The sequence below is a fragment of the Lampris incognitus genome, chromosome 1 (genome assembly GCF_029633865.1).
Source record: "Lampris incognitus isolate fLamInc1 chromosome 1, fLamInc1.hap2, whole genome shotgun sequence".
NCBI classification, from domain to species: domain Eukaryota; kingdom Metazoa; phylum Chordata; class Actinopteri; order Lampriformes; family Lampridae; genus Lampris; species Lampris incognitus.
This window is the reverse complement of record NC_079211.1, coordinates 20,087,949-20,114,151: the sequence shown is the minus strand read 5'-3', so window position 1 is coordinate 20,114,151 and position 26,203 is coordinate 20,087,949. Positions and strand designations below refer to the sequence as shown.

At 43.2% G+C, this 26,203-nt stretch overlaps 1 protein-coding gene across 1 annotated transcript in view; it reads left to right on the top strand.

Annotated features, from left to right (window-relative positions):
* Positions 1-26,203, top strand: part of unc5a (unc-5 netrin receptor A) — a 159,085-nt gene that overhangs the window by 79,176 nt on the left and 53,706 nt on the right. The window contains 1 exon segment of the mRNA XM_056276575.1: positions 10,302-10,517. Coding sequence (XP_056132550.1) covers positions 10,302-10,517 — 216 coding nt within the window.

Genomic DNA, 26,203 nt, shown 5'->3' with positions numbered 1-26,203 from the left:
ATGGATAGACCAGAAACAGTTGGTGCGTGCATTGCGAGAAGCTAAAAAATTAAGAACTTTTAGTGTAAATGTAAAGCACTCTAAAAAAAAATAACCACTTTTATGATAAGATAAATGGGATATTGATTGAGTTCCATTGCAGCTGTGAATTGCAATTTGTACACTAATTTCTTGTGGTATAATAAATAATACGAAATATTGGGGATTCTGGCTTTCCATTATATCTGGTTTATAGGTTTTGCTCATAAGTTGGTATGACTGTTTTCCAGTATGAACTTCAAATTGTTCCACAGTTGTAAAACGCCTCATTTTAGCTGTGGGCATATCCGGTAATTAGATAAAGGATTAACATTGTAATCTAAATTGTCTCTTGTCTTTTCCTTCCTTCTTCCTCCCATTATTTCCCTAACATCCATTTCAAAGATTTAAGAAGGTCTTTTCTCTCTCTCTTGCTCTCTCTCTCGCTCTCCTCCTTCACTCTCTTTCTCTCTGTGCCTGCACTGAGTTCTGTAATCAAGTTGCTTTCAGTTAACCTTGTTTCCAGCCAAGCGTATGGGGATGACAAATCCATGAGTATGTGCGTGCCTTGGATGGCAAAGACTGTGACTGTGTCTGCCCCTCCTGACAGTTCAGGAAGTCTTCGGTGCCTTTGAGGATTGCATGTAGGTATTAAGTCAAAATGTGTTTAAATCTCCATGGCTCTTTAGATAACATCATGCGCTGAACTGCTAAACAGGTAAAGCTTTGAAGAAGCAAAGGCGTTTACAGCCAAGGTTTTGCTACTGCAAGACATTTTAAATCTCCATTTAAAATGTGGGGGAAAAAGTATATGTACATAAAGTGTTTCTTGTATCTGACCAAACTTAAAGGACAAAAGTAATGAAAAATCAAAGTTTGTTAATGAATTTCTCCTCAATCTATTGTTTTGGGCTCTCCCTGGATGAATAAACCTCTTGAGAGTCTGAAAAGGAGGACCTTTGTGACTTCCTCACTGAGAACTCTCTTCTGGCTACTGTGGCGTCCTGCACTTATGGTGCTGGTGATCAAAAGGCTGAGCTAAGCTTCATTAAAGCTGAGATGTAAAGCATGTTTCCGTCCGGGCATTTTTTTTTTTTAGGCCCTCACATTTCTGACTAATCAGTCATAATGTAACGTAATGATTGTATTCCTCTGGTTTTGAATTAGCATGCATTTCCCGTGGAAGCTAAACTCTTTACTTTCAGAGGAGATCGCACAAAACATGAGGCTGTTTTTGTTTTAGTCTTTTTCATGGGGTAGATAGCAGGCCTTGCAGCAAAAGCATGCAAGGTTAGATAGCAGTCCTTCTGTAAAAAGTCTGTTTGCATTGGTTTGAGCACTGGTTACTGGTTACCGTTAGCGCAGGAAGGTGGGGGCTGGGGGGGACTGCAAATCCCCCTAGTGGTGGGTGCAGCCCCCCCCAGTAGTGGCAGGTGGCTGTGTAACATCTTAGTCCCAACAGTATGCGCAAAAAAATACAACATACCTTTGTTTTAAACAGTGGGCTAGGGGCTGCGTGGGATGTACATTTTTAATAATAAAGTGAGTACACACTCCATTCCAAATCTGCTACACACGCACCTTACAAACAAAACAGTGACGTCATACTGTAGCAACCGGGGGGAGGCGGTCGCTCTGACTGTTGGCGGTTCTGTGCTGGGGGAGTGCAATGGCCAATGGGACTGTTAATTTTAGATTTAAAATTGCGTGTTAATAATGTGGTGTTCATGTTGTGGTTATTCTTGTGTTGTTGTTTTGGGGGTTCTACTCAGACTGAGTAGGAGACCATTTACTGACTAACTGACTGTAGGACTGCGACTGATGTCAGCACTTGGGACATGGGGGCAGGAGGGGGACGCATTACATCGTTGTCAGTTCTGGTCCGTTCTGGCCGGTGTGAATATCAGAGCACTCCCGGGGTCGTGCAGTGTATGGGGGCACAGCAGTTGCGATTAAAAAGAGATCTCTGCCTCTCGACTCATTCTTCCACGCCGGCTCGCCACAATACTTTTCATTTTAGTTGTCAGCCCCCCTACTTAAAACATCTTCCCGTGCGGCTGCTGGTTACCGGTTTCCTTCCACGGTCCAATCACATGTTGTCAGGCAGATAGAGACTTTAATTTGCCCATAGGTATGAACAGAAGCATGACTGGTTGTGTGTTTGTGTTTGTCTCTGCCTTCTGCCCTGAGTATGTTGGACTACACCTAAAAAACCCCTTATGACCTGGAAAAGTAATAAAGGGGTAAAAAAGTATGGATGGATTTATTTATTTTAATCATAAACCGATGCCATGTTCACATGCTTAATTTCCCAAGCCATAAAATGCTATTAAAGAGGGGCCCATATACGTAACTACAGTAAAACCCTGCAGTCAGTGTAAAATCGCTGACCTATGCAGTGCTGACTACACAGTTTGTTGGAGACTAGCACACAGTGATTAAACCACTGATATATAGAAATGATCAGTTGAAAGGCACTGATGATTATGTACCATAAGAGCCATGAAACTGAACTGTCCACCGAGACATCTGGAGATGAGTAGAGACAAAGCTTCGGCTGTAACGCTTGTACAATAAAAATAGATAATTCTGTCAGAGAGTACTCGGTCCATGCAGTTTTAATAAAGCTACCAAGAATAAGGGTGCTGGTTCTGCATCACAGGTCAAGTCACATGACCACTTAAAACTAAGCTGGCCTCAAAGTCAAAGCTCCTGTACTCATGTTACGCATACAGATTTAGATTGTTGGATCTTGTTAAATATCCCATCTCACTGTTATCTACTTCTTTTTTTTTTGCTCACACAAATGCAAAAAGGTGCATATCGTGCACATTTGAGGGACAAACCTGCTTGTGTACACATGCATGCATTAATGTATAAAAAGCACAACCGCAAACACAGATGCAGGCTCATTTTAGAGCACAAACGAGAGCTCTCTCTCTTTTTTTGCATATACACACACACACATACACGCAAATGTGCATCCAAGGGGGGAAATGGGGGAGATTTTTAAGGAGGCCCCAACCAATCAAAGCCCTTTTAAGCAGGCACCATGATGGTGGGTTAAATTAGATACTTGGGGCGTCCAAGTGGCGTGGCAGTCTATTTCGTTGCCCACCAACATGGGGATCGCAGGTTCGAGTCCCCGTGTTACCTCTGGCTTGGTCGGGCACCCCTACAAGACACAATTGGCTGTGTCTGCGGGTGGGAAGCTGGATGTGGGTATGTGTCCTGGTCGCTGCACTAGCACCTCCTCTGGTCGATCAGGGCATTTGTTCAGGGGGCAGGGGGAATTGGGGGGAGGGGAATAGCATGATCCTCCCTCGTGCTACATCCCCCTGGTGAAACTCCTCACTGTCAGGTGAAAAGAAGTGGCTCCACATGTATCGGAGGAGGCATGTGGTAGTCTGCAGCCCTCCCCGGATCGGCAGAGGAGGTGGAGCAGCGACCGGGACGGCTCGGAAGAGTGGGGTAATTGGCCAGGTACAATTGGGGAGAAAAAGGGGGGGGGATTTCGTTGCTTAATGGTGGAGGGCCCAGTATCACATCTTGTTGGGGGGGCTCAGAATTCCTTGTAACACCCCACGCTCACTTAAACAGACCAAGATGGTCTCAAATGGAAGGCGTTTTACAGTAACAAAAACCTCATATGTTCTTACTGTTTTCATGAAGGCGGAGTGAAGCCAAGGGTGTTAGTGCTGGTGGCAGGGGTAGCGGGCTTCTGACACATCTCTGTTTCTCTGTTTCCCAGACACCCCAACCCCGCTGAGGTGTAGCTTCAGTGAGATGACAGAAAGAACAAACAAAGGATGACAAAATGAAATGAACAGTCTGCCATGTGCAAGCCTCTGTTGATAGATATAAGACTCTTCGTTCGACTTCTGAGCTTTGCGGTTCTCACCTTTACACCGGGTAGCGCGCTAAGCAACTTGCTCTGCCATCCTCATTAAACAAGTGACAGCTAAAAAGAAACGTTTCCTCTCTTCTTTTTTTTCTCTCACCGGAATAAACTCAGAATTAGTCAGGTGCAAAATTCACAGTCCCGTCAGGTGTAAATTTTGTAGGTGTATTTTACTAGTTGGGGATGGCAATTTCTCAAGTAGAACAATGGGCACATTTTCTAACGCTGAGATATTCAAATCACAAACCGCAGTAGGCGGCATGTCATTAGTCATCCCAGATTAATGTGCACACAGATGTACACCCCTGTGTCGCTGTGCAGTACAGTGCACGTGCTTGGATGTCTGTCTTTAATTCGTTTAAGTGTAAGAAGATCACAGTAATGTCGCACCTGTCTTGTGCATTCCAGAATGATTCGCATACACACCCACATCCCTCTAGTCTCCTCCTCTCCTTCTGTCCTGCATTCCCTGATCCTTGTTTGCATTCGCTCTGCATTCATCCGCCACTGAAAGGTGACGTGCAAGTGTGATGAATGACAAAGACAACTCAGCAGGTGTGTGTTTTTAAATGCAGGAATCTGAGGAGTGGGGTGGGGTGGGGGGCACCGCCTGCCATTTACTTCATTTCAGTATATCATTCAGCACCACCAGCTGTTTCATCTCAGTACCATTCAGCAATCCTCGCTGATATTTGCTTGTCATATTATGCTTGAGGAAAGCAGAACTAATATGCATAGCACCTTTAATTGTCTTGATGCATGCCCAATAATCCAGGTGAGGAAATCCCAGAATGTTGAATCGGTTCATCTCGACACAGCGTTTAGCGGGAGAAACGTTTCATCGCTCATCTAAGTGATTTCGTCAGTCTCGGTTGACTGCAGGTATCCCCACCCTTATCAACAGTACGGTTGCATTACGACCAAAACTGGCGATTGGTTTCATATGCAAATGCCGTGAGCATTCATTAGAGTTATGATGGCCATGTGTACTACTCAGAGGATTGGGGAATAGCTGCAACCACAGCGTTGTAAGTAAGATGGCAACGGATGTACTCTTAGCCCCCCCCACCTCGGTTCAGGGACGGTCGTTCCCTCTTCACATAGCGTCCCTCCCTATCAAGGATGTGCACATCCTCATCCTTGAAAGTGAGGCCGCTGGCCTGCAGGTGGGTGTGGACGAGGTGGCTCCTGTGTGCTCGCCAGGCCATGACCGATTGATGGACTGATTCAACGTTCTGGGAGCACCTTTAATGGATTGGTTCAGTGAAAAGATGCTCGTTTTGTTGGCAGGAAGTTGATTGTTACCGAGGCCATCGCCTTAATTTTGTGGCATACATCTTCAAGGCCATCAGAAATAGTCGATTTCGGGAGATTTGTGTACAGGCGATCAGGTTCTTCTTTGTTCGCCCATATGTCTTTACAACTATTTGTGTCTGAGAGAATGAATAAGCTATGTTTGTAGCATTGCGTGTTTTTTTATGTATGCATGGTTTGTGTGTTTTCTGTAACAGTGTGTGTGTGTGTGTGTGTGTGTGTATGTGTGTGTGTGTGCGTGCGTATGCGTGATAGTGCATATGTGTATATATGTCTATGTTTGTCTGTGTCTGAGTGAGAGATATGGGGAGCTCGGTTGAGGGAGTGCTTGTTGAGGCATGGTTGTCTCATTGGAAGATTTATTTTGAATCCCAGACATGTGGAGGAGTAAATATTTGTCATCTGGGGACAAACATACATCAGTCAGCCTCGCTCCAGGTTATATATTATAGCGAACAGAGCCTCTTCTTTTTTTTTTCCTCATGCACCCCTTTTCTGCACATATACTTCTCTACATGTGTTCGCCGCCAACACAGATGTTATTGGATTTGTCTCGATAGTGGGTTTTTTATGAATGGTGCCCTTCTTTAGGACTATCAAGTTCATACGCAATATATTAAGTAAGACTTTGCTAGGGGGCATGCGGGTAGCATGGTGGTCTGTTCCGTTGCCTACCAACACGGGGATATCCGGTTCGAATCCCCGTGTTACCTCCGGCTTAGTCGGGTGTCCCTACAAGACAGATATGGCCGTGTCTGCGGATGGGAAGCCGAGTGTGGGTATGTGTCCTGGTCGCTGCACTAGAGCCTCCTCTGGTCTGTCGGGGCACCTGTTCGGGATGGGAGGGGAGGGGGGCTGAGGGGAATAGCGCAATCCTCCCACGCGCTATGCCCCCCTGGCGAAGCTCCTCACTGTCAGGCGAAATGAAGCGGCTGGCAACTCCACATGTATCAGAGGAGGCATGTGGTAGTCTGCAGCCCTCCCCGGATCAGCAGGGGGGATGGAGCAGCATCCGGGACGGGAGTCGGGTAATTGGCCGAATACAATTGGGGAGAAAAAGGGGGAAAAATCCCCCCCCCCAAAAAAAACCCCAAAAAAATAAAGTAAACTTTGCTCATTGATCGCGCTGAATGATTGAAAGGTAACCAGAAACCTATTAGCAAAGAAAAAAAAGAAGAAGCAAAAAGCGGCGCTCTCCAAAGTAAAAGACACGAGCCAATGAAACGGTTGCGATAAATTTGGTTTGGGCTTTGATGTGAAGGCAGCTCAACATAAAATGGTTTAATATTTCAGATAGTAATTTTAATTGAATTAATTTCAGGGAGCATTGTAAGGCGCCGATGGTGTCATAAAACACAGGTTATGGCTGCTGTTCATCACGCGGGTGTAAAATATGGCCAGTGATTGCTCAACGAGGCCTTCCTCTGGTGCCATGATGCAGGAGAAGAAAGGGAGGAGCTGGCTGGCTCCGAAGGGCCACGGAGGAGAAGCATCGAGGAGAGCAGCTGGGCTCTGTTGCGTTTAGCCAGGCTGCTGCCAAACTAAAAGACGAGCTGAAAATGTGATATTGATTGGCTCTAAATAGTTAAATTTAAAAATGAGTTGGCGTTTATCAAAAAATAATAAGTAAATGCAATGCTGAATAGTGATTCCAGTAATAAGAGATAAGAGTGAAATTTAAATCAGTTTTTGACCATTTGAAAGCAAACAAACAAGCGAGAAAACGCATGAAAGAAAGATAGATGGGTAGATAGGATAGCTACTCCCAGAATCGGATTAGCGGCATAAAAGTGACCACAAGGTATTAAAACATCATGCAATATGAGTTTTATTTTAAATGAACTTTCGGGCGGGTTATTATTTTCTTAGAAAATATATACATTTTGTTGTATTTATATTTACTCTGCATACATCATTCATGTTTACACAATTTAGGTATGTGTGCCTGCATACTGTATGGACATGTTGACATGATTATACTAAGTCTCTGAAATGAGGGTGACACGGTGGGCTGGACATATAAGACATGGGGTCTGTGTGCTGCTGCAAATTTACCCTGAATTTCATGGCTCAGCATGCTGACAGCTGGTGCCCCCATACGTGTGTGTGTGTGTGTGTGTGTGTGTGTGTGTGTGTGTGTGTGTGTGTGTGTGTGTGTGTGTGTGTGTGTGTGTGTGTGTGTGTGTGAGTGTGTGTGTGAATCTGTCTGTTTTTGGTGACTGTGTGTGTGTTTTTGTGTGCATGTACTTGGTATTTGTGTTTGAGATCACTCTGGTCCTCTCCAGAGGATACCAGCAGCAGGCGAATACAGTAAGAATACGTCGGAGTGTCTTCCATTGTGGTTTTTTTTGTGCACAAAGAATCATTTAATTGATAGTGATTCCCAATAACACATACAGTGTATAATGATTTTTTTTCATCAAGTGAGTGCTCTTTACTGTGTGTACGATTGACAATGGAGACCATTATGTGTGTGAACAAAGTCACTTGACAATATGCTTAGATGCCTCCGACAATTAATCATGGTCTTAGCCAATCACATTGTGTGGATTCTAATGCAATTCCCATAGTGCTACTCTATGTCTATTTGATTTGTGCACTGACCCGCAAGGAGTCTGTTAAGTGGCTGATATTCAGCCCCTGTGAGTGTGTGTGTGTGTGTGTGTGTGGTGTTTGTGCGCGTGCATGTGTTTGTCTGAAGTACACTGTGTCATGACAATATTCTAAGCCAATTTACTACGCATCAGCCCTCCATTATGGGTTTGATATAACGTGATGCGTGACTAGAATACCTTCCCATAAAATGGCAATTTACTTCTCTAAAGAAATTACATGTTTAACCTCATTAACCTAAAGTTCATGTCCTAAAACTTGAACAGACCCCCCCACCCCACCCCCCTTGCTGATATAGAGGCACATCCACGGACACAAATTGGCATCATCATCCATAGCTGAGCATAGTACATGTTGAATGTGACCTCTACAAATGAGACGCATGAGTGGGTGAGCAACAATCAGCATCTCATCATATGTTTCTCCTGGCAAGTCGTGGTCTTGGATGGCTTTTGTTTTGACTCCTGCATCCCAGCGTAAGCCGGTCCCGCTCTGAGCCACGCTTCTGTGTGATGATTAACCTGACAGGTGTGAGGTGGCTCTAAACCGGCGTTTCAGCGAGCTGTCATCTTATAAGTCTGCAGAGAGTACAGAAGGTCAGCCGGGCTTGCTAATGGCCACGATGCTGGATGCTGGCCCATTAGGAAAAGACGCTGTCATTAGGACCTGCAAGACTTTCAAACATCCTGACCTGTTTATTATCAAAAGGTTGGCTCTCGGTTAGAGCAATTATGCTTTCTGTTCATGATGAACTGTGGCCTTTCCTCAACACCACGAGACAAAACAAACACGCCACCCTGCAGACACCAACACACACACACACACACACACACACACACACACACACACACACACATATACACACACACACAAGTACACATCGTGAAAATAATGGCAGGCACTTTGTGTTGTCCTGAATAAAGTGCTGCCATATTAATAACATTTTTATCTCTCTGCAAATACACAGCAATAAGAAATGTGCTGGGAAAATGAGGAAAAAGTCAAAGTGTCAGCGAGTGATATATGTCCTTCATTGGATACAGAACATTTAGCTTTCATTAAGAGTTAAACACGTACACGATACATTAATGGGGTTCAGCGGCGGCAGCAGTGGTGTGTTTCACTGTATCTCACCCTGATAAATTAGCGACTCAGCACACGGGGTAAAAGAAAAAGAAATAGAGAAATAGAGACATTAATATGATGTGCAGTGGGGCTGGAACTGACAGATAATGTCTTTATCCAAAGATTGGTGTTTATGACGCAGCCTAATATTATCCCTGACCCAAGCATCAGGAAGCTGCAAGGAAGAACAAAGGATGAGTTAGGGAGGAGAGAGAAAGAGGAGGGAAAGGTCAGTGGAAGTGTTGCTGTTTCATTATGAGGGATGTGGACTCCCACCCTCTGCTGCTGCACAGGGAGTGATGGAGAAGGTTGTAAAAGCCTGGTCTGTCAGCCATATTGGATTCAGGGCAGTAAATTAATATTACACTCCTCTAAAATGGGTTTTATTTTGGGATTTACTGGTCTCCCCTAAGAGTCCATGGTCGAAAGAGGTTATTCCCCCCATTCCACACCATTCTTTCTGCTCTCTTACTCACGAGGCTAATCTGTTTAAGTTGTGAAACCCTGCTCTCGGAAAATGTTGCATTCACTGCAGGCTATGTTGTGTCATTCAATATCTTTGGCGAATATCTTGTAACGATCAAAAACCCGCCACTAAATCCTCTCATTGTCCTCTTGAAGGACAGCTCCTGTTTCTGCACAATGGAAGCACACTTTTTCTTCTCTTTTTTTTTTTTACCTCCACATCTCCTCCGTCTTTACTCTCTAGTGTCGCTGTGTTTCTGGGGAAATAAAATAGGTATTATAGGATGCGATTTTTGGTTGAATGGTTGTGTAGCTGTCAATCATCTCCGGCCTTCCTCGTCCTCCTCTTTACTGCTTAATGCAGGCAGAGTTAGTCCTGGTTGAAGAGCCATAAAAAACAGTCTGAAGTGGCCTAGTCACTGAGACAGAGGATTTACGGCTGCCGGTCCATCAGCGGTGATGTTAAAGGGCTGTGATTAAGAGCAGAAATAAAAAGACGTTTTTTCACTACCCTTCAGACCCAGCCCAGCACATACAAGGCCAAGCACTGTCACTACTTACTACTCTTTCCCAAGTCACTTTGATACAGCTCTCTTTTCCTCCCTGTTCCTGTCTCTCGCTTTGTCTCTCTGTGTCAGCAGCTCACCTTGCTTTCTCATTCCTTCATATGTGTGCACGAGTGTTGCAATTCACCAAGGAAACTAAAGCTCAATATTTGCCGCTGTCTTGTCTCTCTTACTTCACAAGCCCATCACAAGTGAAGAGGAAGGGTTGAAGTTTTTATGAAAGTAAGAGTGCTTGCTTTTTTTTTTACCCCCACCCCACCCCTTCATCCCCTCTTAATCCCTCCTTCTCTCTTCCCAAGGTTCGGAGCATGCTGCAACAGCAGCGCTTCCTGCTGCCTTCTCGGACCTGTTACCCCACTTCCTGGTGGAGCCGGAGGATGAGTACATTGTGAAGAACAAGCCAGTGACCCTGACCTGCCGCTCTACACCTGCCACACAAATTTATTTCAAGTGCAATGGCGAGTGGGTTCACCAGGATGACCACCTGATTGAGAGGACTGTGGACCCAGCTACAGGTATGTGCAGAATAGCCTTTCCTGTCCTTCACTTTTTAGTTTCTGTTCCCTGTCAAAATAGTGTACTTATTAGGGCATCTGCAAGGACACATAACAAATTGGATGTGAGCTTAGGAGTACTTATGGCATTTTTTTTTTTTTTGATATTAGGAGTGCTTTCCGTGCGTGACCCACTCCTTGGCTGCATCATATAAAGAGGCTGTGCTGTGAGTTGACGCTCAGGGTGCCAATTTTAAATTGATTATTGTGGTCCATCAAGCTCTTGGCTCATTCTGCAGTCTATTTGGCCTGTCATTGTTATAATAAGCACATTGGTTTAAATCTCAATCACCTTAGAAATATTCTAAATCACCTTGGAAACCTGTTGGTTTCCTTTTTCCCCTATGCTGCAACCCGCTGCCTGAGAGATAAACATGCATGACACTGATGTGGCATGACTCAGAACCGGTCTGAAGCTTCAAGGCCTGACAGCCGATTGGGATAAAGCACTGTGAAAATCACCTGACACAGTCGCACAAACAATCACGCGCACATGCACTCACACATATGAAATTACTGTTATGGAGATGCACTCTTTTGTAGCGTGCACAGGCTCATCCATTATTACCCAGTCCAAAACACACACACACACACACACACACACACACACACACACCTGGACGTTATCTGGCTGGAGCAATGTGAGAGGAAATTTGAGCTTGGATCCATAAGTGCTTGTCCATGAAAGTTAACCTTGCAATATTTCATCTGGGTGCTTCATAATATAGGGGCACAATAATTATTTTGGAATTATTAAATTATAAAACCTCTGTAATTTTTGTACTAATCTGTATGGTGCATAAATTGCCTGTGGATTTTATGCAGCCGATAAAAGGATGTTATTGCAGAGTTGCCCGCCTGGCTATTTGCTATTTTGAACATGAATTGCATTTCATCAATAGCTAGTCAATAGCTAAGGAACACGATGCACCCCATAAACTGCAAAGTTTATGGGAACATCATATTACCAATGCAACGTTGCTCGCCAACATTTAATGATGACAGGCCATTTGCCATGTGGTTGTGTTCCATTATAGGCAGCATTTATTTGTTCATGAAGGAGCTCTTCCCTGCTGAGCGTTGTACACTTTAAAGCACCAAGGGCTCAATCTCTTGAAACCCTGCGATCTTCCAAGGCCTGCCCTCAGCGCTCTGCATCCTTCCATCCACCTATAGCCCCAGTACCTCTAATGACAAATATGTATGTCATATGTAAGGCTGTGAGGTGTTGATGGACACGTGGATGTCCAGAGCCATGACTGCTCTAAGGTACCCACACTGATCTCTCAAACACTTGTGCTGTTTAATGTCAGTGCTGCCCTGAGGAGTTTACTGATGGAGCCCACTAATCCCCTTTCCTTGGAGAAACATGTGAGGCACACCATCTCACCATCTAACGTGGTGAAAGGCGGTGTGTGTGTGTGTGTGTGTGTGTGTGTGTGTGTGTGTGTGTGTGTGTGTGTGTGTGTGTGTGTGTGTGTGTGTGCGCGCGCACGTGTGTGCGTGTGCACATATGCTTGGCAGCCTGTCCTCTCACCCTGGCCGTCACAGTCACAGTGGACCTTAAACTCTTAACCGTTGCCAGGCAACAAGGACCAATATCACTCCAACAGCTGCCCGATATCAAGCCCACCCTCCCTCTCCACCATCACCTTAAGTAAAGGCCAAATCAGAAGTTTAGAGACATACCCAAGTTGACAAAAATTGATTGACAATTTATAAACTGTGCAACAGTGAAAAATTGTCTCCTCAAAAATAGCCTCCTTTTCTCGCGGGCACTTTGAGAACACTCCTGTTTGAAGTGCTGTAGTTGTGTCAGCTCGATATCGGCACTGGGAGGGGTAGACATGCATGTTTCTTCCATGAACAATATGAAGGAGAGCAGTAAACACTGTGGACCCATGTGACCAGCCAAAGAGAGTCAAGAGGCTTTCGAGACATCTCCCACAATTCCAGTCGACTGACTTCTAACTAACTCGCTCCTTTGTTGTGCAAATGAGGAGTCAGGATCTTTGATTAGCAGCAATAGTTTTAATGCCAATAATAAAATAAAGGGTGTCCGGGCGGCATGGCGGTCTATTCTGTTGCTTACCAAATTGGGGATCGCTGGATCAAATCCCTGTGTTACCTCCGGCTTAGTCGGGCGTCCCTACAGACACAATTGGCCGTGTCTGCGGATGGGAAGCTGGATATGGGTATGTGTCCTGGTTGCTGCACTAGCGCCTCCTCTGGTCGGTCGGGGCGCCTGTTCCGGGGGGGGGGGGCTGGGAGGGAATAGCGTGATCCTCCCACGTGCTACGTCCCCCTGGCAAAACTCCTCACTGTCAGGTGAAAAGAAGCAGCTGGTGGCTCCACATGTATCAGAGGAGACATGTGGTAGTCTGCAGCCCTCCCTGGATTGGCGGGGGGGGGGGGGGGGGGGTTGGAGCAAGGACCGAGAAAGCTCGGAAGAGTAGGGTAATTGGCAGGATAGAATTGAGAAGAAAAAGGAGGGGGGGAATAAAAAAATAATAATAAAACATGGTTCGTACTGTCATGAAAAACCTGGAAAAGTCATGGAATTTTAAAATGAAATTTCCAGGCCCTGGAAAAGTTATGGAAAATAATGTTTTTTCAGAAGTTTTGGAAAAGTCATGGAAATATATCTAAAGTTTCATCAATTAATCCAAACAAAATCGATGTGTCATAATAAAATGTAAATTGCCACGGACCGTCATGATATTTTGGTGGTGTGAAAAGTTTATTCAGTCTGGCTCAGTCTTTGTTACTGGGCATGTGGCATGCAAGCGCCTAGGAGCTGCAGGCCCACCCACTAGCCTGGAGTTGCTTCTGCTAGCAAACGGACGATTTCGACAAAATGCCAGGGAAGTGCAGCTTCAATAATACATGGCTTTTTAAGGGTAAATACCAATTATGGCTGGTAAAAGACACTGCTCGTTAGCCACTTGAAGGGGAAAAAGCACAAGACTGTAGCCGCAGTTGCTAGCAGTGCAATACCCATAGGTGAGTTTATGAACGCGGATGCTGTGAGGACATCCAGCAACACTACTACAGTTTCCACAGCAATAAAGCAGACAACTTTGGACGTTTCTGCAAAAAATGAAGTCCTCAAAGCGGAGATACTGTGGGCACTAAAAGTCATTAATTCACACTACTCATTCAAGTCATCCAAGGACACGACCCGTGTTTTTGCCGCCATGTTCCCGGACAGCCAGATTGCAGCGAAATGTACCTGTGGTGAGAACAAGTGTGCCTATGTACTTTTGGGCTTGCTCTGCACTTTAAAGGAATCTTACTGTCAGAAGTGTCCCAACAAAAGGCATATGTAGCGCTGTTTGACGAAAGCCTAAACCACCATTTACAGTCCAAACAAATGGATTTACATGTGAGGCTGTGGGATGGAGCAGAAGTAAAGACTAAAGACTACACATTGAGTTCCAGACTTTGCATATTCCGTCTCTAGTTTTAGGAGTGGAAGTTAATTTTGGAAGATTTATTTAATCTATTTATGTTATGTCTTTTTTTTATATTGACAACTCATGTACTGATTACTGAGTAATCAGTAGTTAGCACTGGCATTCCTACCCCAATGCACTATTTCTCTCTGTTTATCTCTGACAGAAAATGTAATGGCATTTTTATCTTTTGAGACATTGACAAAAATGTTAAACCGTTGGAATTAAAATATGAGAAAATTTATCTAAGTTTGCCTGTCTGGTGTTTTTTTTTTGTTGTTTTAGAGAGGAACCATACATTTCAGATGTAAACCTAATTTTACTTAGTGTTACGATAATTAAGTTTTCGGTGGTCCCATTGAGATAAAATAATTTCTTTTGGTCATGGAAATTCAGTAAAAGGTTTTGGAGAAGTCATGGAGAAGTCATGGAAAATCATTGGTGAAAAGGTGTAAACCCTGATAAAACAACAGTAATGACAAGCAGATCAGTGTGACGATGCAGAATCATTTCTGCGAGCGACTAACATATTGTGGCATATACTTTTGAAGATGGATTATTCCCATTCACATTCCCATTCAGTCATCCTTGATGCAAAATGGACACCTCAGTCTCTGATTGATAATTGGCCATTGACAATGAGGCAACCACATATTTGGTTAGGCTATTTATGTACAAAGAAGTGAATGTCTAGTATCTCAAATGTTGAAAATATATGATGAAATCCATCCATCCATCCATTATCCAAACTGCTTATCCTGCTCTCAGGGTCGCAGGGATGCTGGAGACTATCCCAGCAGTCATTGAGTAGCAGGCAGGGAGACACCCTGGACAGGCCACCAGTCCATCACATTGCAAATATTATACAAAAATAAAATGCAACACTGCTTTACTGTCTGTGTTGTTGTTTGTTGTTGGGGTTTTTTCTGTGTGCGTGTGTTTGTGTTTCTTAACATTTAGTCATAGATTATCCTGATTTTATACGTACCTGGTGTGTAGCATTCCAATCAGCCACTTCAAACCTGTGTAGGCAACATGACAGAAAAGATAAGATTTCTAATCCCATCAACCAAGCTTTAAAATGGCAATGTAGCTTTCAGATAGCAAATGCTTTTCATAATTATCTTGAAACAACATCTAAAAAATACACTGCTTCAAAACGCAGCCTTTGTGTTTAGAAATACAAGCTGATCTCAGCACACTTTTTCTTATGGTAATATGCTTTCAGGCCATTTTCATATTTCTATGGCAGCTTGTAAAACTGCGGGTCAGATACATGGCGTTTCATCATTTGATCAGGCTCCTGTGATATGAGTAGACACTCCTTATTTTGGTCAATTATGTGCCACTGTATTCACTTGCTTTCAAATATTTTGCATGCATGTTGCAACCAAAATTCATAAGATGATGTAGCTAGTCAAATATAGCTGTTTGACTTTTGCTATGCAAAATAATCATCATTGTACAGTCTCTCTGTTGCATCTCATACCGCAGCCCTATGACTCATTCATTTAATGATACAAAATAAGCAAACTAATCAACGGCAAAGACATCATAATGCTCTGAACTGTGAGCTACAAAAACTTGATGGAATTTAATTAGGTTATACATCAGTGTAGATTGGTCTCTGAACAATTGCTATTTAAAGCAATTCGGCAACTCTGCAACTCGGCTCAAGATGTTTCCTGGATAGATGTTCATGAAAACATCTTTGGCCTTCGTCCTCAGATATGTGGTGCAGTTTTTTATGAGTAGATGAACCAATATTGGCTTGACCTAATTGTGCAGGTGTCTACAGTGCCAACGACTGAGCTAACCCGGCCATGGACGCGGTGCGACACAGAGGGAGGGTGAGGCACAGCGAGGCAACATTTTCTACCTGCTATACCAGCTGTGTGTGAGCTGCATTGTAGAGCTGTAGCAAGCAAAAGACTTGCAAACAGTGTAGCATTTGAATCATTATACCTGGTTGATAGACAAAACCAAATGCATCAGTGAGTTACAAATTTACATATCAATTAATTTGATAGGCATATTTCAAACATTAGAATGTTAAATTCTAAATAGAAATGAAATATTATGAACAGCATTTTGTAATGTTTTGTCAAGTGAAAATGTAGATTGGTTGAAAAAACAGTGAAAAGGGGTGTCTGGGTGACATGGCGGTCTATTCTGTTGCCTACCAACATGAGGATTGCCTGTTCGAATCCCCGTGTTATTTCCAGCTTGGTCGGGCATCCTTACAGAAACAATTGGCCGTGTCTGTGGGTGGGAAGCCAGATGTGGGTTTGTGTCCTGGTCGCTGCACTACCGCCTCCTCTGGTCGGTCCGGGAGCCTGTTCAGAGGGGAGGGGAAATTGGGGGGAATAGCATGATCCTCCCATGCACTATGTCCCCCTGGTGAAACTCCTCACTGTCAGGTGAAAAGAAGCGGCTGACAACTCCACGTGTATCAGAGGAGGCATGCAGTAATCTGCAGCCCTCCCTGGATCGGTGGGGGGGGCAGCGACCAGGACAGCTCAGAAGAGTGGGGTAATTGGCGAAGTACAATTGGGAGAAAAATGGGGGAAAACTTTCAAAAAAAAACAAAACAGTGAGAAGTATCACTCACCTGATGCATTAATGGCAGAAGCAATTCTCCTCCATAATGTTTCTTTTTTTTTTCTTTGTCCTTGTAGAAAGAAGATAAGACTGTATAATTCAGGATATTTTTGCACTTTGGCAATCACTTTCACCTTGCCGATGTTTACAGTGAAATGTCTTTGCCTGACACCTCTTGCTGTGGTATACCTTGGCAGTATTTTTCCACACAGATAATGAACTTCACATTATTCATGTTTAGCCTACCATTGCAACTTGCCCTGGTAATCCCTGGTAAAAACCCCTGGTCATCCTAATGCTATATGCCTGCTGATAAACCTATGTAATGTAGCTAGTGCTAAATTGTGTAGGGTTACACATGTAAAAAATGCGCACACACCAAAGATGAATGACGCTGTCAGAGCTTATCAAATTATAGCTTTTCAATACATTTATCCATTATTTTTTCAAAGTTTGACTGTCATTCATCATCCTGGGAGAGTATCAGCCATCGACAACTTCGCTCCATTGCAGCCGCTCCTGAGCAGCCCTCTCCAGGTCGTTCCACCTCATGCTAGTTTTCTTGGCCTCTGCTTACATTTCGCTCCCCCAGGTGTTCCGTGGATGCCCTCTTTTCATTTCCTCTTGTGGGTTCCAGGTCAAGATTTCTCTTGTTATGTTGTGTGGAGGTTTCAGAGTGTATAACCAATCCACTCCCATCTTCTCCTCTCTCTCTCTTCGACAGAAACCTGGCTGGTTTGATCCATAGATTAGTGTTTGATCCATAGATCTCGGTCTGATCACCATATCTGGAGGATATGTCTCAGGCACTTATTAATGAAGGTTTGGGTTGGAGTGGTTCTTTTTGTTGACCTCCATGTTTCAGATCCATAGAGGAGCACTGATTTTACATCGGAGTTGAAGTCTGTTTTTTGTTTTTTGTTTTTTTGGTGAGAGGGGTTGATTTTCCTTGAACTTCAGATGTTTCAGAGTGAGAGGAAAGCTATGCATGCTTTTTGGATCCTAGCTTTGACATCTTCCTCAGATTGACTATGCTCAGTGATGACGCTCCCAAGGAAGGTGAAGGAGCTGACATCCTCCAGTGGTTGGTCATTGAGGTTGATAGGGTTTTTGGACTTGAAGTTTAGCCGCATGATCTTGGTTTTGTTTCTGTGTATGTTCAGTCCCAGGTGTGGTGATATGTTGTTTCGATTGGTTATCTTGTCTTGCATCTGTTGATGGTAATGTGACAGAAGAGCCAGGTCGTCCGCAAAGTCCATAAAGTCCATAAGGACCACTGGATGCTGTGGTTTTTGTTTTCAGTGGTTTTCCTTATTACTTGGTCGATGGTGATTAGGAAGAGGAATGGTGACTGAAGACAGCCCTGCTTCACCCCTGTCAGCACTTTGAAAGATGTGGAGAGCCTGCAGGCATGTACCACTCTGCATGTTGGTTTCTCATAGCTGGTTCTTATCATTTTCACAAGCTTCTCAGGTATCCCATAGTGCCAGAGGAGCATCTACACAGTGTTTCTCTGTTCAGGCTATCAAACACCTTCTCATAGTCCACAATGTTGACAAATAGGGGTGAGTTCCATTCAATAAATAGACTATTATGTTTGACTATTATGCAGAGGGTGGCGATTTGGTCAGCATAGGATCGGTTCTGGTGGAAGCCTGCTTGTTGTTCTCTCAACTTGGATTCCACTGCTGTTTTAAACCTCAGGAATGACCCTATTGAAGACCTTTCTGGCTACAGATAGTAGTGTTATCCCGATGTAGTTGCTGCATTCCCCTAGGTCCCCCTTTCTTTGAGATTTTTATGATAAGTCCCATTTTCCAGTCTTCTGAGGTTCTTTCCTCCTGCCAGATCTTCCTGAATAGGCCAAACAGTATGTCAGTGGAAGCATTCAGTTCTGCTTTGATTGCCTCTGCGGGGATCCCATCTGGGCAAGGCGCTTTGCCGTTGTTAAGGAGACAAATCACTTTCTTGATCTCTTCCCTGTCTGGACTATTGCATTTGATCTGGAGATGGATTTCTGCTGAAGGAATGTCAGGTATTGTTTGGGGAGCTGGCAAGGTTCGAATTGATCAGTGGCTTTCAGGGGAGCCATATTTTCTGATGCGTTACTACACATGTCACATGCACATGCATTCGTGGATGTGCACGGTCAACTGCAGGGTTACTAGAAAAATATTCTACTGTTACTACATATGGTTAATACTGTCAATAACATTTCACTTCATACAGTGAAAATCTAGCCATACAAGTAACACAAAGAGACAGAAAAACAATTCAAGGTCGCAATGTTTTTATATCACTCGAGCAGCAACAACAAAAATTCCACACAATGAATCGGCCAATGGTTTGCGCTACACTTCCAAACAGACCAGACCTAGGTTACTTCACATGACAACATTGGAACATGCCCACAGCTTCAACTGTTGAAAACATAGGCTAGCAAGACAACAGCCACACTCTAAACACAACATGCAAACATCTACTGCGTAGTAAAACATCCTAGAGGCACCGTCTCTATGATAAGACACCATAATATAGTATCCATCACACTTTTGGTCAACATCTTGCAAAAACAGAATTGAAACACCACAGGCCTACATAAAATGACAGTCAATACCACACAAGCTACAGGATGCAGGTGCACAGCACACATGCCACACGTTGCCTAGCCGAAACCATGCAAATCAATTTGATAAGCACAAAACTGTCCAGACCCATGGCACACCCGCCAAATGCGTAGTCGATCAGATGAACAGTTGTCAAGAAACTTGAAGGACAGACAGAAAGACAGACAGACAAAAAGAGACTCCTTCCATTTTAGTTGAATTATTGTTATTGCGAGGAATTTTTAAATGTATATAGTTGATATATCAAAGATTAATGAACGCATATCTGACTAAATGCCTCTGCTACGGGTCCCTCTCAGGTCATTAATGAGTGAGTGACCACAATTTGCATCCATGAGTGAGTGAGTGACCGCAATTTACGACGCATAGCTCATAAATTGGAATTGCATCGCAATTGCATCACAATTGGAATTGCATCACAGTTTGGGAACAGTATCACATAATTATCGTAACAAAAAACTTCAATAGTAACTAGGAATAGGGCCAGTCCTCACAAGCACACAGCTCAATTAAGTAATTCCCTTTTTCTTATCTTAAATGAGAAGCGACCACAGAGGCCTGGGCTCCTGTTTTGACATTCTTACTACTCTTTTAAAAATACTGAATAAAAATCACTATTTTCTAACGATTTACCATTCACATACCACATAAGTTAACTTGTTAGCTAGCCAACTCAGTGAAAAGAAGAAGTTCAAGTGGTGACGAAAACGTAATGATTTGAGTGCGGCACCACACATGAATGGCCACAGCAGGAATAGACAAAGCGTTATGTTTATAGTGGAGACAAATTTTCATAAATTGGAATGAAATGAGCAAATAAACACAGCATAGGCATATTTTTACTATTATCCATTTCAGGAACCTTTGTGTACAGAAAAATAAAAATCTATAACCTGTGATACAAAAATTGATGATGTTTCAGAGTTCCCCTAAATGTCTCAAAGAAGGCTTTCAGGAGAGCTCATGTCCTTTTCAGGGGAGCCGAGCTCCCCTTAGCTCCCCCATAATTTGAACCCAGGGAGCTGGTCTGTTCAGACACTCTTCAAAGTGCTCTGCCTATCTTGCCAATTGGTCGTCATTTGTGGTGCATGTTGTTCAATTTTTATATTTGACAGGTTTCTCGTGTTGTTCGTGTTTCGCTGCCAGTTTCTTTGTGATTGTGTAGAGTTGTTTCATGTTCCTCTTTGCTGCACCTGCCTCTGTTTCTATGGTCAAATGGTATATGAGTTCTAACTTTCCGTTTTAACGCCGTTTCTGACTGTTCTGTGTATTTTTTCTGTGTTGATGCTTTCTCTGCTCGTGTTCGACTGTTGTTTAGGACTTGTTTAGCTCCTTTCTTGCTTGTACTTTCTCCAAGGCTGCTGCAGAGATCCATTCCTTGTGTTTCCTGGTCCTTCCCAGGGTGTCTTTGCAGGCCCCTATACATGCCTCCCAGGCATGTTCCAGTGATCGTCAAGGTTGAATTTTTCTGTTGTTGCTTTGTCTTTGAGCAGATCCACATTGTATTGTATCATGCTGTTTTCTGGTGCCCAGTTCATCTTGAGTTTAAGCATTAGGCTAGCCAGGACCAGGTGGTGTTCGGAGGCTGTGTCTTCTCCTGAACCTTCACATCATGTAGTGGTCTCCTGAACCTTTGCCCTATACAAATATGGTATATCTGGTCTATAAGCTTAGCTGTATAAAAATGTAATAGTTTGAATTGTGAACATAGACTCTTGAATCGGATGAATGTGGGAAAAAATATAATTGCATGTGCAGCCCTCATTGCCTCTGGTATAATGGACTCATTTTAAATACATTTGAATGGGCTCTATTTTTTAAAAACATTTCTATGTAGGTTTACCAGTCGTTAAAGGACCACACAGCTGCACGATGAGAAAAAAAATAGACTTCTCATGCAAAAACAGAAATCAGCCACGGGCAGCCCTTTTCGCGCAGCTAACATGACTGGTGTGGTGCCTCTAATTGATTATAGTGGAAGCTTATAGCTGAATCTCTTACAGCACTCCATAAACAGACGTGTCGCGCTGTGTCTGTGACTGGTGCAGCAGGGCCATAAGCATTTGACTTTCAAAAGCATATTTTATCATGTTTTTATCCAAGAAATATTCCGAGCTTCCAGTTCAGTCTTTGCGAACAATTTTCATAGACAAAACTGATTAAATCATACATGCTCACCATAGGGGCAGATAATAAATGTGTACCTAAATCTAACACAGACCTGTATAGGCCTGCTCTCCCAGAGTATATTGTAAGCATTATGCTAAATGCTTAAATCAATCAGAACCGGTTCTCAGAAAGGTAGCTATTGGCAACTAGAAATTCACTGAGGCCCCCAGATGATGTTATATTAATTTACATGAATGTGAACAATACTCTGGTTTCATGTGAAGGCAGGAGGGTTTTTGGTTTTTTTTTTTAAATAGAGAATATCTAATATGTGATAAGTGGGTGGATATCAGTCCATCTGGTTACTAGCTGGGGTTTTTTAATCATGAAAGAGACGGAACATATTTCAGAGAAAGAAAGATAATCAACCCGTTAAGGTAAAATCAGAGTGCTATTTTTAGCACAATTGGAATTTGAAGATGTCTCACCGGTGTTGTATTTGTAAAAGAACTTGCTTAAAAAAACTCATTAATAACATCAGCTATGGAGAAATGGGGAGGTAGGGATGGAAATGGATAGGGGGAAAGAAAGTGGAGATAGATGCAGTCCTAGCTGGAGGAAGAACATAACAGAAACACCTGAGCAGTGCAGAGATTAGTGTTAGTCACTGCCAGGCTTTGCATTTATGTTGCATCGGGGGGGAGGAGAAGAGTACATGGCACAGCTTTACAACACCGACGAACCTCGAGTCAGCGATATAGATTTTGGTAATCCTTAGGGGTTAAGTAAAATGCATGACACTGTCTGAGTCCAAAACAAAATAAAGTAAAATAACAAAGCTGACAAATTGTTTGCGTATGCATAGCCCTTAATGTCTTTTCCAAAGGTTGGCACTAATATATGTAGGCTTATTTTACAGGTCCATTGTCTCTTCCAATTGCCATCTGTGGTAGATGGATATGAAAAATGTTTTCCCCGATGAATCGGGTGAGAAAAATAGCTAGATTTCCTACTCGTTGGTTTTGAAAAAGTAAAGTCACCAGGGAGTGATAAAAAGTTGTGAAAGTTTGCAACAAATCTAAATCAGCAGTAGTGATTGGTACAAATAAATATGACATGGATGTATGCCAGTTTTTTTTTTCCTGGTAAGGTATTTCTTGTGGAGTTTTTCCTCATTCAGGCCTAGGGTCAAAGTATAGAGGGTGTCATATGTCGTACAATGTTGTATATTGGGAATCAGGAACACTTAATTTGTCATTTCATTTCATGTGCTTGCGTATATGAAATGAAACTAAATATCGTTTCCCCCAGCCCACAGCAGTGCAACACAAATCAAAACACATATCCAAAAACTACAAGAACTACAAGAACACATATATCCAAACTAAACAAAAAAATCACTGTCCAAGGGAATGAGCACCAGCCAGGATGACTGTTGGAACTGCCAGTCTGAATGGGCTAGCAGTTAGCTTAGCCTGCCACTTCCATGTCCTGTCACACCACCCTTAGTGTTTCCTCTTCTGCGCAGCTCCAGGCAGGGACCATGGTCCTTGGGCTCACCGGACACATCAGCCAGGCTCTGCCCGCTGATCCAATGCCAGTTCTCCCAGCCAAACACCCTCGACACACCTCCCCGCACTCCACACAACGACACCAAAAACACCAAAGTCAAAACCAGGCGAGGCCACCGCCAGACCACCCTTATCAAAACTACCAGTCTGCATGGGCTAGCAGTTAGCTTAGCCTGCCCCGCTTCCGTGTCCTGTCAGACCGCATTTGGTTTTACCTCCTTTGTGCGCAGCTCCGGGCAGGGCCGTGGTCCCTGGGCCCACAGGATGCAGAGGACCAAGCTCTCCCAGCTATCAAATGTAGACACAAACTTAGACGTAGACAAAGACACTGCATGGACAGTACTGGGTGAGGCTGCTGCAAACATGAATTTGTGCCACCATCTTCCCACACCAGTACTGGGTGGGTGAGGCCGCTGCAAACGTGGGTTTGCGCCACCATATTGTACTGATTATAAAACCCTTCAGGCTTCAAGACTACCTTATGATTTTGGACTATACAAATAAGCTTGGCCTGAATTGACTTGAGATTGTGTCTTTTGTCAAATCACTCAGCAGTGTGTGATAATCCCCCCCCCCCCAAGGTCACAAGAGAGCTTCAACTGCTACCATGGGTGCCAGGCACTAATGATGACCAACCAACAATGAACACCCCTCGAATATAGTAATATTGGTTGTAAAATAATATTCTATACTGATATATTGAATAAATGTTAAGAACAATAACAGACTATTTTTTCATTGGTACTCTGCTCTTTAAGACGTTTCAGAGAGAGTACATAAAGCATCATGCTCCCCATTCTACCATTCAGTGCAATGATCTGTTTCCATGTTAGCACTCAGCTGTGCATGAACATTTGTAAGTCTGTGTGTTGCTCCACATGCAGTGCCACATTACAGAACTGATTCAAGTGATGTTTTTGTGTGCACTGCCACCTGTCACTTTGGAGAATACTGCCACAGCATCTAGATAAGAATGTGTTGAGTATAAATAGTTTGGTGCTTACTCGAAGTGTGCAAGCCGTTTATGGAGATCCGCACCACACTCCTGTCAGAAAGTACAAATCAGACATGAAACTATTTAAAATGTACCTGCACTCGACTGAGATGTATCTCTCACACCTGAGTCTCCGCTTCATCAGGAGAGAAGTAATAAAATATTTATCAGGACAAGTTATTGATAAATTTGCAAACATGAAATTTAAGAAAAAATATTCTTAGGCTTAGTGCAGAAGATTTAAGCTTTGCCAATTAGATGTTGTTTTGTGTGTGTATTTAGGCTATATATACACAGCGTTATTTTCGGGAACCGTCAATGGTGTTGATGAAAGTGCTCAACAAATGAGGAGTGGAATATTAAGATTAAGATTATATATGTATATATATATAAAATGTATGTGTATGTGTACAGCTTATCATCATACTGTTGTTGCTATTTTTGTACATGTATCAGTGTTATTATCCTATCGCATAATAGTAGAGGTTTTTTACTCTATCACTATGCTTGTACATACAACTTTACATAGTCTAAGTCCATATCTAAGACTATACATCGATATCATATTTAGGTATATGATTTAATTAGTTTGCACCTATATGCTGGAAGGGCAAACTCTTGCCCTGGTGAAGGTGCAGACCAATATTGAACAGCTTGTATCACTTGCTTCTTGCCTAGTCACAATCAATAGTAAATAACACATCGCCAAAAACTACACCGTAACTGAAAGCAGGATTCAGCATTCATCACTGTGCAATCAAATTCACGGCTGCCAAAAACAGTTTGGGGACATCTATGAGGATGTCAGAGTCACGAAGTTTACATATTCCCTGATCTGGTCCATCATGAACGCAAACAACAGATACATTCTCCTTTCTGACCCATTTTCCTCAACACTATCACAGCTAGATAATGTCAAATTCTTGCTGAATCTTGCTAGTAGAAGAGTGAACACAATACACAAGCTCTGTGAATGGTGCTGTCTGCTTCGTAGCTGGACTGCCTTTTCCACAAAGGGAAGCCAGGGTCATTTTGCAGTGTGATCGGTCAGATCGACTCATGAGATTCTTCTGGCTTCCAAAGCCAACATATCCTCTCGCTCATTAAGTACATATCAGGAAGCCATAACAGCGGAGTGATTAGAAATGATACCGTGTGCCTGTCCCACATCTGCGTGTTTTAAATATGGTCGAAAGAGTTTGACAGTTTAAAAAAACGTATAGATCAGATTCAAAAAATAAACAAGTTGAAGGACAAGTGAAAGTGCACTGTGCCGTTGTTAAAATGCATCACTGATCGCTGATGAACTTCCAGCTTCCTTTTGTGGGCCTGCAGGACATTGGCTGCTATAAGATCTGCACTAAGTACATCAAGGGACTCCTGATAGTTCTAATAACTTCCATGGTATATCTTCATCAGAAAATGATATCAAACAGAAGCAAATTGATCAAATTAACTGGATGGCATGTAAGTCATCATCCTAAGACCTTTCTTGTAGCAGAACTGGGGTATACTAATATTCTAAATCCAGTCTTTTGACTTTCTGAGAATGACTGATCTGGCCTGGCACAAGAGAGCCATTAGGCTGCCCCAAAAGTGTCCACTCCATCCTCGCTCGCTCCCAGCGGGTTTAAACGGACACCAGAGTACCTGGGAGGGTTTAAATTAATGATTGAAACAGGTCTAAAATATAGGCACTTTTCAGTCAGACTGCTCAGCATTCGAGACTCGGAGAAATACTTGACATGTGAATTACAATGATGACCAAAACCTAACCTCCACCCCCGTCAGATGGGTCTATTTATTGGAACTGGATTTGTACAGAGATGACAAAAGGACATCCTTGGCTCTCCAGCTTGCTACTATACGCACTCCATTGTTACAATTCTCTGGTTATCAACACCCGTCTGTTTTTGTCTGCATGCTTAACAACTCCCCCCCCAAAAAAACACACATACACACACACACTTGCACGCTCCTTTGAATATGGAGAGAGAAAGAGTTGTTGCAATTTGTCCTTCCTCTCCCGGTATCAATGTCCAATATCGATCCATCCTTGAGAGTCTATTGGTTCTCATTACCTATCCCCAGTAACTTATCTCAATTGTGCGACTGCGGCTGCTTCAAATGCACTAACGCTCTCCCTCCTCTCCTCGCTGACGCTGTGGCTCTCGCAGGTCATCCTTTATAGCACAGGAGAAATGGAAATATCTGGCAGGGTCTTAATAAAGACATATCCCATCTGAACAAATCAATGCTGACAGTGTGTTTGCACAGATTAGGAGATCCT